The sequence below is a fragment of the Babylonia areolata genome, chromosome 15, assembly GCF_041734735.1.
Source record: "Babylonia areolata isolate BAREFJ2019XMU chromosome 15, ASM4173473v1, whole genome shotgun sequence".
NCBI classification, from domain to species: Eukaryota; Metazoa; Mollusca; class Gastropoda; order Neogastropoda; family Buccinidae; genus Babylonia; species Babylonia areolata.
Genome location: NC_134890.1, coordinates 2,860,148 through 2,871,880, shown reverse-complemented (window position 1 = coordinate 2,871,880; position 11,733 = coordinate 2,860,148). Strand labels below are relative to the sequence as shown.

At 41.6% G+C, this 11,733-nt stretch overlaps 1 protein-coding gene across 2 annotated transcripts in view; it reads left to right on the top strand.

Annotated features, from left to right (window-relative positions):
- The first annotated feature begins 235 nt into the window (after positions 1-235).
- The window catches only part of LOC143290141 (uncharacterized), a 15,221-nt gene continuing 3,723 nt past the window's right edge, over positions 236-11,733 (top strand). The window contains exons 1-5 of one of the 2 annotated variants that reach the window (XM_076599437.1): positions 236-309; positions 2,301-2,463; positions 5,737-5,827; positions 8,107-8,242; positions 10,093-10,253. In XM_076599437.1, the coding sequence (XP_076455552.1) occupies positions 2,313-2,463; positions 5,737-5,827; positions 8,107-8,242; positions 10,093-10,253 (539 nt within the window). In that variant the 5' untranslated portion in view covers positions 236-309; positions 2,301-2,312. The remainder of the gene's footprint in view (positions 310-2,300; positions 2,464-5,736; positions 5,828-8,106; positions 8,243-10,092; positions 10,254-11,733) is intronic. The other variant, XM_076599438.1, reaches the window with a different exon arrangement.

The window sequence follows — 11,733 nt, the reverse complement described above, 5'->3', positions numbered from 1 at the left end:
TGGTTTTTAAACAACACCGAGTAAAGTCATTCCTAAAATTATGTTGGTTTTCGTTAGGGTAACGTCGCCCCTAAACTAAGTTTCGGTTCGTTAGGGTAAATTGTAGCTGTTAAGGACGCCTCAGTGATGTAGGGCCATGAGGGGATTATTGACTCAACAGCGCTAAATGAGCGCTTAAGGTCCGGGCACGCTTTTAATGGTGGCAGTAAAACAAGTGAGAACAGGGAAGAACCTAGGTTCCTGGACGTGTATATAAAGACAAGAAGGTATGATCTTCAGTGTAGACTGAAAAGCTGCAGAATTACTCGGGTGAGATGTTTCTTTTTTTCTATCTTTCTTTCTTTCTCTTTCCCGATTTATTTGCTTGGTATTTGTTTCTATTCTTTTCTACTTACGTGTATGTAAGGAATACACACACACACACACACACACACACACACACACACACACACACACACACACACACACAACACATACACACACACACATATTCATACATATACACACATATACATACATATACATATGTATACATCTGTGAGTGTAGGTGGGTGTAGAGCCAAATTTTCCAGATCTTTTTGTTTTTTCAAAACGGGGCTGGGAATGTTTCTGAAGCTTTGAAAATTGATAAAGACGGGGACAGAGTGTTGTTAGAGTTGTATTTGTTCACCTTACTGTGTCACTAATGTCATGTATTAGAAAGAATGACCGTGAGTAACTTTTTTTTTTTTTTGCTTTATAAATCAGCAGTCAAGATTGCTCAGCTGACTTTCAATGTTTTTTGTTTTGTTTTTTATTTATTTATTTATTTTGTTGTTGTTTTGGTTTCTCTATTCATTACGAATCAGATATATTGCTATTGTCTATACTGTAGGCCTCGACAGGGGTATGAAGATTTGTTATTTTTTATTCTTGACTCTCTCTACCATGCTAGTTACTCTAGACAACAATGGCAAAAAGTGTTGGGTCTCTCGCATAAAAGATACACTCTTTAGCCTAGGGTTTGGATACGTCTGGCTGCAACAATGGGTTGGGAGCGAACAATCGTTTCTTTGCTTAAACAACGTCTAACAGATATTTACTTACAAGAATGGGAAAGCTCCATAATGCAGAAAAATATATATAATTACTATAGAACATTTAAATTTACCTTTGAAAATGAAAGATATTTTGATTTTGTGAACATAAAATGTTTCAGAGACTGTATTGTCAAATTACGCTTGGGACTATTACCTCTTAAAGGAGCTACTTTGAAATCATTTTTCAACAATAATCAGGATAAACTTTGCTGCTTATGTGCAGTCACGGAAGACGAGGAACATGTAATTTGTGTTTGTCCTTTGTATTCCGAAATTAGAGATGAATATCTGGACTATTGTAGCATACAATCTCTACCGCAATTGCTAAAACGTGACAGCATGCTTAAAACTAGGAACCTAGGAATTTATATCTTTTATGCATTGAAAATTCGAAACAATTTCGTAGGTAATATAGATAAGTAAGGCCCTCTGTACTGGCTGTCAGTTGTGAAAATAACTAAATGAAAATCTGTAGGTTTAGGAAATTCCACTTTTTTGCATGCATGGCTTGTTCATGTTTTCGTTTTTCCTTAATAGGCATTCTACGTTGTTCTTTTTGTTTCTAGGGGCCGGAGGCCTATGGAATAAAATCCTGTTCTTGTTCTTGTTCTGTGTCTCTGTATGTATGTATGTATGTATGTATGTATGTATACATGTGTGTGTGTGTACGTGTGTTCGTGTGTGTGTTTGTGCGTGTGTGTGTGTGTGTGTGTGTGTGTGTGTGTTGCCAAATTCTTGTTTTCAAAAGAGGGAGGGAAAGTTCATCATGATAAGAACTAAAGTAGTGTGTCCTGTTCTTTACCGTACACTATCATGAAAAATTAGAAAGAATGACTCAAATGATGGTTTCATAACCACCATCATTGTCGTCTTCATCATTATCATCATCATCAGCAGCAGTAGTAGTAACAGCGATAACAACTCCAATAGCATTAGTAGTTCTCATCGAAGTATTGTATTGCATGTATTGTATTAAGGGAGAAAAGTACAAATAGTGTCTCGTCCACTAAAACCGTAATAATGTTGTTTAAGATAATGATGATACTAACGACAATGATGACGATGACGATGAGGAGGAGGAGAAGGAGGGGGGTAACTATCAATGACGGTAACGAAGAGGAAAACGACCACAACAGTACACAAGACGATGACAACCAAATCTACCATCACAACTACCACCACCACCACCGCCGTTTTTCATGTCATTATCTTCATCATCAGATAGCCACGACAATGCCAAACGCCTGGGTCCTTGTCTACGCTTGCCTTTGCCTTGTCCTGGGATGCAGCTGTGCAGACTATGACAAAGATGAGAAAGGCAGAAGTAGTACCATCAGAAAGCTGAGGAAGGAACTGGCCGACTGCCAAGAGCATCTTGACTTCTGTAAGGGAAGGAAGGAAGGGAAGATGGCGGCCGCCACCACCACCACTACTACTATACAATACTTACCTATCAATCAATTAGTCAATCCATCCATCTGTCTATCTATCTATCTGTCTATCTATCCATCCTCAAATATGCATGATGTATACAAAAGTGCACGGAGTAAACAAACAACAAGCAGAGTAGGTAGGCCTAATTGCGAGCGATCCAGTCGAAGCGACCAGCTGAGCGTGTGTATTGTACAGACAGCAGGTTGCACGATCGTCAAATGTACCTCTTCTGTTTTGAAAGGCTTAGCATGATTGGGTGCACCAGGGAAAGTTCGCCTGCTCCTTCTTTTTAACTCTGTCCATACGAACGGCGAAAGGGACGACGTTAACAGCGTTTCACCCCAATTACCATCATCAAAATATTGTAGGCGGAACGCTCTTATACTGAAGAGGTGAATGTTGACAGAGAATACCACAATTCTGACGACGGAAGCTAAAGGTTGGGTCATTGAGACACCCACTGGACATCCGAGGGGTCTGTGTAGAGGAGAAGAGAGGACTGGCCGTACTGAGTGAGTTAACGCTTCATCAACGGTTGAAATAGCAAGGGTGCTTGAGGGTAAATGCGAACGGGCAAGTCTGATCGTGAACGATGGTTTTGGGTACAAGTGGACAATTAAAATAGAAGCAGGCATTGAAGTTATTAGACATAATGTATCATTTGAACATAGCACCAGACTGTTGTCTTGTTGATTTTGATCAAACACACACACACACACACACACACACACACACACACACACACACACACACACACACACACACACACACACACACACCTCTCACAACACATATAAACATAGCCTCATGAAAGCGCTCAGTTATGCAGCATCGTTAACAAATAGACTCACGTCAACATATACTATGGTCTAATTACAAACGACACTAATTTGGAGATTCCTGTCAAACGTGACGCTCTGATCTGTCACCAACATGTTTTCTTGAATTCTCCTAGCACTGTTAGTGCACAAGCCATTCAACATATCCAACCAAACGAGCTATATTTTCAACTGTGTCAAGTTAAAAACCTTCTGCTGATTTTAGAATTTTGAGAGCACGTTTGTGAACTTGGTCGATAGTAGTGCGCGAAGAGAAGAAAGAGCGCTGAAATAGTCGGAAATAGATGGTGTTTGACTGGTTCTTGGAACTGGATATTCATTAAGGAATCAGAACGATGTCGAAGCAGGCGTTAAATTGTTAGACTGTGTGTGGTGAGAACGCTTCGAAGTGGGGCAGTACACGAACCGTTCGCGATTACACGCTGTTCGCAATTAGGCCTACCACCACAATCCTACAATCGCAAATAGGAAACTACACCCCCCCAAAAAATAACACACAAAAAAACCGTATCCCCCCATACACACACGCAGGCATGCGTTTGCACACAGTGAACACCTACCAGTACGCACACACACACAACATGGAATGTCCAATAGAGGGGGGAACATATGTGAGGGGGGAGAGACAGGCAAACTGACAACTGTTCTTCGTCACATGCATAGGCCACGTTTAACAGGTAGGTTTTTAGATATTTTGGCATGGGTACTTGTTTTGTACCAATTGGTCTGCTTTGTCTGTAGTCACTGAACGTGACCTGTGCCACAGGTTTCATCTTTCAGGTCTGGCTCTCCAGTAGCTATACGTACGCAGGTTGGTATACCAGACTTTGCAGTGGTGATCTGAACGCTAGTCATTCAGTTGAGACTATGAACCGAGGTCCCGTGCACAGACAGACAGACAGACAGACACACACACACACACACACACACACACACACGCACGCACGCACGCACGCACGCACGCACGCACGCACACCTACCCATCCACCCCCATATATACATACAGACTCCCCACTCCACCCCTCTCACACACACCACACACAACACATTCAACGTGTCTCACCATGCCACGCCAGTGTTTCAGAACGGCACCACACCACAGCACACCACGCCACACCACACCACACCACCCCCACCACACACCACACACCAAACCACAATCCACAAAACCAAACCACACCGCACACCACACCACACCACACCACACCACACCACATTCCAACATCACACCAGACTACACCACACAAACCGCACACGACACAACACTACACCACACCACATCACACCACACCACATAAACACCACACCACACCACATCACACCACAAACCACATCACACCACGGTCCAACATCACACCACATCACATCACACCACGCCACACTACACCACATCACACAAACACCACACCACACAAACACCACACCACATCACGCCACAAACCACACCACACCACAGTCCGACATCACACCAGACTACACCACACAAACACCACACCACACCACACCACACCAAACCACATCACAGTCCAAAACCACACCACACCACACCACACCACAAAACACCACACCACACCAGTATTTCAGATGGGTACACCCCACCACACCCCACCAATATTTCAGGAGCTGTTCAGGAGTGACGTGCCTGGCCACCACTCACACGCTGACTCCTCATCCTCTCTCTCTTTACACCTTCGTCTTTTCGTGTGCCTCTCCCTCTTTCTCCACCTCTCTGCTTGCCTGTCTGAAACTTCTCTAGTTAAGTTTTTTTCCTGTTAAAAAAAAAGAAAAGAAAAAAATTAACATTATATTTTTCGAATTGTTTTCGAGGCCTGGATTAAAAAAGAAAACAAGTGTACTTAATCTCTATTACACCCAGAAAATAGAAATAATTAACTCATTAATTAACTAACTAATTAACCAGTTATTTAACTAACTCATTCATTAATTAAAGGTAGCAGATTAGGTGAGACGCCCATCTGCCAGTTCAGTGTCCGCGAGGGTGTGGGTTCGAATCCCGCTCTCGCCCTTTCTCCCAAGTATGTCTGAACTCTGCTTCTAATCATTCGGGTGAGACGATAAACTGAGATCCCCTTGTGCAGCACCCTGTAAAAGAACCCACGGCAACAATAGTGATGTCCTTTGGCAAAATTAGTAAAAAAAAAACCAACAAACAAAAACACCAGAAAATCCACCTGGATAGGTACACAAGTATACATGCATTCACTCAAAGCCTGACTGAGCGCGTTAGGTTACGCTGCTGTGCCGGCATCTGACTAGAAGATGTGGTGTAGGGTATATGGATTTGTCAAAACGCAGTGTCGCCTCCTTGAAGAAGTGAAAAGTGAAACAAAGAAAGCTGGAAGCAATCTCCCTCCCTGTTCCAGTTTTAGATCGGGTCATCCTGGAGAACGGTTATACTCTGGCATTCCGGGGGACAGCCGGCATCGACAAATCGGTCTACGATAAGTATACGAGGTGTGTGTGTGTGTGTGTTTGTGTGTGTCTCTGTGTCTCTGTGTGTCTGTGTCTGGGTCTGTGTCTGTGTGTCTTTGTACGTATGTGTGTGTGTCTGTGTCTGTGTGTCTTTGTCTGTGTGTGTCTCTGTGTGTCTTTGTCTGTGCGTATGTGTGTGTGTGTGTGTGTGTGTGTGTGTCTGTGTTTGTGTCTGTGTCTGTGTGCGCGCGGTTGTATATGTGTGTGGAATATTTTGTGGGTTTTCATGTGGTTGTTCACATTTATAATTTGAAGTATTGTATGTATGTATGTATGTATGTGTGTATGTATGTATGTATACCTATTTTTTCCATCTCTTGTATCTCTTCACCTGCTGTTATACACTGTTGATATGTAAGAGGAGCTTTGAGCCCATTATATAGGGAGTTTGCGCCATACAAGTAGTAGTACAAGTACTAGATGATTATGATTATTACTATTGTTATTATCATGATTATGATTATGGCTATAATGACAATAATGATGATGATTATGATGATGATGATGATTGCTATTCTTCTTCTTCTTCTTCTTAACATCAGTCGTCATGAAAACATTCGGACGCTTGATTCTCCAATTCCTAAAAACCTTCATTCCCCCTTCTTTTGACCACTTTCAATTCGCTTATGGAGCTAACAGACCAGTTGAAGATGCCATTGGCATAGGTCTCTACCACGTCCTCAGACATCTCGAAAATCATAAGAGCTATGCTAGGATCCTTTTCATTGACTACGGCTCTGCGTTCAGCAAAATAGTGCTATCAAAACTATATTTTAAATTGAAAGACCTCTCGCTGCCTGAATCAATTTTCGCATGGATCCTAAATTGTCTAAGATGCAGACTGCAAGTTGTTAAAGTTGGTGACCTCACCTCCTTCACATGCATTCTCAACATAGGCGCCCCACAAGGATGTGTCCTATCCCCACTGTTGTACTCACTATTTACACAATGTGCCATTCATAGTGAATGTAACACCATGGCGAAGTATGTTGATGATACTACTCTAGAAGCGTTAATTTCGAACAGTGATGAGTCAAAATATAGGAAAATGTACAAGAATTTGTCAGCTGGTGTGATCAAAACAACGTATCAAAAACAGGAAAATTAGTTTCAGATTTCAGGAAGACCAGATCTGACGCCTTACCACTTGTCATTAAAGTCAAACAAGTAGAGATCATAAATGAATTGAAATTTCTCGGACTGATCATTTCCAATGAATTGAAATGAGAGAAAAATACGGAAAAAAATTGTTATGAAAGCACAACAGTGTCTGTACTTTCTTTCGCGCCTCAAAAAGTTCGGAATAAAAAAAAGAAATCAATGGTTGATTTCTACAGAGCTGTCATTGAAAGCGTGTTAACCTTCGCTATCACTGTTCCGTACGGAAATACTTCCGAGGCAGAAATCATAGCCTTGAACAGAATCGTAAAATTGTTACTCTCACCAAGATTACCGGGACCAATATACCTTCTTTGGACGTCATGTGTCATAAGCGGCGACTCAAAAAAGCAAAATCAATTACCCAGGACGAATCACATCCAGCTTTTGGGATTTTCGAGAAGCTCCCCACTGGTCGACGGTACAGAAGTATAAGGACAAAACCAATTGCTTTGCCAATAGCTTTCTCCCAAAAGCAGTCAATGCCCTGTTTCTCCAACAAATCCAGTATGATTAAAGAGAGTTGTGCAATCAGCAACCATCTACCTGAAGATCTAGTCATCAGCCCCATCCATATATAATGTGCGGCTTATGTTCAAACGTGTGTGGGTGTGTGTGCGTGTGTGTGCGCGCGCAAGTGTGTGTGTGTGTGTGTGTGTGTGTGTGTGTGTGTGTGTGTGTGTGTGTGTGTGTGTGTGCATGTGTGAGTTCTTATATTGATATGCACATGTATGCATCCACAATTCTTCTGAAAAATGTGTTTGTGTATGTTATAAAGACATACTATTCTATTCTATAATAATCTGTTATCTTCTTCTTCTCATTATTATTATTATCATCATCATCATCATCATCATCATCATCATCATCATCATCGTTGTTGTGATGATGACGATGATGGTGGTGGCGGTGGTGCTGGCACTGATGATAATGACGATGATGATTATGATTGCTGTTATGATAATTATAATGCTGTTGCTGCTGCTGTTGATGATGATAATGATGATGGTGATAGTGGTGGTGGTGGTGGTGAAGATGATGATCATTATCGTTATCATTATTAGTTGTAGTAGTAGTAGTGTTGTTGATGACGATGACAACAGCGATGACCATGACGACACACCGAAGGCCAGAAAACGCCTGTCCTGTGACTGTCTGAAGGTGAAGGGGAGGAAGTGTAAGCAACACTACAAGAGCCGCATCATCACCGGCTGGCATAATAGGCTCAACATCGAGAAGGTGAGCGGCTCAGTGGGTCACTGTACGCTACGCGCAAACAAACACGCACACACACACACGCACGCACACACACACGCACGCACACACACACACACACACACACACACACACACACACACACACACACACACACACACAGAGCACTGAACACTGAAATGTTTAATGTCATTAGCTGAAAAGCTCTGGTGACATAGTAGGTACTAATCAGATCAAAATGGTGCAAAATGGATAAAAATGGAACAGAAAAAAAACAAAGCAAAAACAACGAGAGACAGAGAGAGAGAGAGAGAGAGAGAGAGAGAGAGAGACAGAGACAGAGACAAAAAGGTACAGACAACAGAGTGAGACCATATGTGGTCGTCTGTTCACTCGTTATTCGGACAAGACGATAAACTCGAGAAAAACAGCCAACGGCAACAAAAGGGTTATTCCTGGAAATGAATTATGCAGGAAAAAGTCCACTTTGAAAGGAAAACGTTTACACTTACAGGTAGAAATTGAATTTATTAAAAAAACATAAAACAAAAAAAAGTGATGACGTGCTCTTTCTAATTCGATACCACACAGCACAACACAACGCAACACAACGTAACGCAACACAACACAACACAACAACATAACACAATTTGATACAACTCAATACAATACAATGCAATACAATACAACTCACACGACGCAACGCAATGCAACACAATACAATCCAATACAATAAAATACAACACAATACATGTACACATTGACGGGCGAAATAGCCGAGTGGTTTAAGCGTTGGGTTTTCAAAATGAGGGTCCTGGTTTGAATCACGGTAACGGCGCCTGGTGGGTAAAGGGTAGAGATTTTTTTCCGATCTCCCAGGGTCAACATATGTGCAGACCTGCTAGTGCCTGAACCCCCTTCGTGTGTATACGCACGCAGAAGATCAAATACGCACGCTATCTATGTCAGTGATGGAGACACGAAAATACCCAGCATGCATGAACCACGACAGAGTCATCGGCATGTCGATGGAAGCTGCGATATGTGGTCTAGAAATGAGTGTGTGGAGGATGGGGGAGGGGGGTGCAGGGTAACGTGTGTGTGTGTGTGTGCGCGCGTGTGTTGGTGCTCATGTACTTTTATGTGTATTTGATTGTGATTTCATATCTGTGAAACTGCATGTCTGTTGCATATCTGTTATGCGTGTGTGTGTGTGTGTGCGTGTGTGTGTGTGTGTGTGTCTGCATGTTTCACATTTATTTGCTCATCTATCATCTTTTTTTGTAATATTATTATTAGTAGTAGTAATACTTTTATGTATTTATCTATTATTTATTTTTTTTTTAATTATCTTTTTTATTTTCTGTTATTTATTTTTATTATTATTATTATTATTATTATTATTATTATTATTATCATTATTTTATTTATTTTGTTGTTGTTTTTTCTCGAGACCTGACTAAGCGCGTTGGGTTACGCTGTTGGTCAGGCATCTGCTTGGCAGATGTGGTGTAGGTATATGGATTTGACCGAACGCAGTGACGCCTCCTTGAGCTACTGATACTGATACTGATACTGACTTAACACAAGAAGATAGACTCAGTATTTTCGAGTAATCCTTGTTTACGAAAATGTCTCATTTTAATAATAATAATGTACATTTATGTAGCACCATTTCTCTCTAAGAGCTCGGGGCGCTTTACATGAAACAAAAATATAAGTCACACAAAACACCTATAACCACTCCCTCTCAAAGACCCCAACCCCCCCCTCCCCCGCACCCCTACACCTCCACACACACACACACACACAAAAGAAATAAAACAAAGGTTTTTTGTTTAAACAAATACAGCTTTGTGTCTACATGGACGCAGGTTCGAGTGTCCGTGTACCACAAAGGGGAGGAGAAGATGTATTTGGAGTTCAATGGGTTCAACAGCACGTACTTGGACTTCTTCAGTCAGGATAGACTGATCGGCAGCTCCTTCATTGACCTTGATATAAACACCCCCACCAACTACTTCTCTATCCAAGGGTGAGAAATCCATCCGCTCTCTCTCTCTGTGTCTCCAGGACCCCCTCCCCACCCACCCCGCCCCCTCTGTGTGTGTGTGTGTGTGTGTGTGTGTGTGTGTGTGTGTGTGTGTGTGAACGTAGAAACGTGCGTTAAGAGTCCAGGTCAGTGTCCGTTCGGTGTCGTGTCAGGAAGTTGGCGATCAAGCATCTCAACGTGCAAAATATACAGCTATGCATTGCACGCTTTGTTGACACATACGTTCATTATGAAAGTCCTTCGCGAAGGATCAAGGACTCCAGACATGAAAGTGTAACCCCAAGGCAAACGCACAATACAGCATCACAGCCACACAGCCATACACGTGCAATGGTATTCACAGTTAAATTAAAGAACTGAGGCATTGAGCAGCATGCCAAAAGTAGACGTGGACATATAATATCAATATGCAGTTCAGCAGAAGTTTGAGTTAAAATGTCATATTTCACGTGCATACACTCTAGCATATGTTTTTAGTCACATGTTTGGTTATTAGTTTTTGCCGTTTAACTCACTCAGTACGGCCAGTCCTCTCTTCTCCTCTACACAGACCCCTCGGATGTCCAGTGGGTGTCTGAATGACCCAACATTAAGCTTCCGTCGTCAGAAATGCGGTATTCTTTGTCAACATTCACCTCCTCAGTATAAGAGCGTTCCGCTTGCAATATTTTGATGATGGTAATTGGGATGAAACGCTGTTAACGTCGTCTCTTTCGCCGTTCGTATGGAGAGAGTTAATAATTCAGTCAACGTTGAAATAGAGCTTTAGTTGTTTTTGTTTTGTTTTAATTTTGGGACACAAAAATGTTTTCCTGAAGGTAAGGGTTGATAATGATTTGCCAGCGTATGGCTGCTGTCGCTTGAACTGCATTTGGCTTTCTGTCGTATTCTGACATTGTACAGTTCACTTGAGATGTCCTGTCCCACTCCCACAACCTTACTGCACACATTTACAATCTTGTTCAGTGTATTCTTATTCTTCACAGCAAGATCCCCATGCTAGCATACAGCAGAGAAAGTTAAAACAGATTCAATAATACATATATAAAAACCTTGAAGTACTTTAGAATTAACCCTGATGTAACTGGGTTTCTGCAGATTACATTTGTGAGACTTGCACTTTTTGTGAATATAATTTATTATTGTGGGTAAAGTTCAGATTATGGTCAAGAATATTTCCCCAGGATTTGTATTCATGCACTCTTTCAACCTTTATATCATTGATGAAAAATTCAGGGATTGGAGAGGCATTTTTGTCTGCCATCAATCATCATTTCTTTTGTTTTCTGAAAATTAAGATCTATAAGGTTCTCCTTACACCAAGAGGGATTTTATTAATTGCTGGAAGTAAACAACCTCAGAATTTGACTGATCGTCGAGGGCTTAATCTTCAGAATACTTGATTAAAGGAGTTGTGTCTGAGCCGGCGCAGTCATTTGTATACAGTGTGAACAGAACAGGT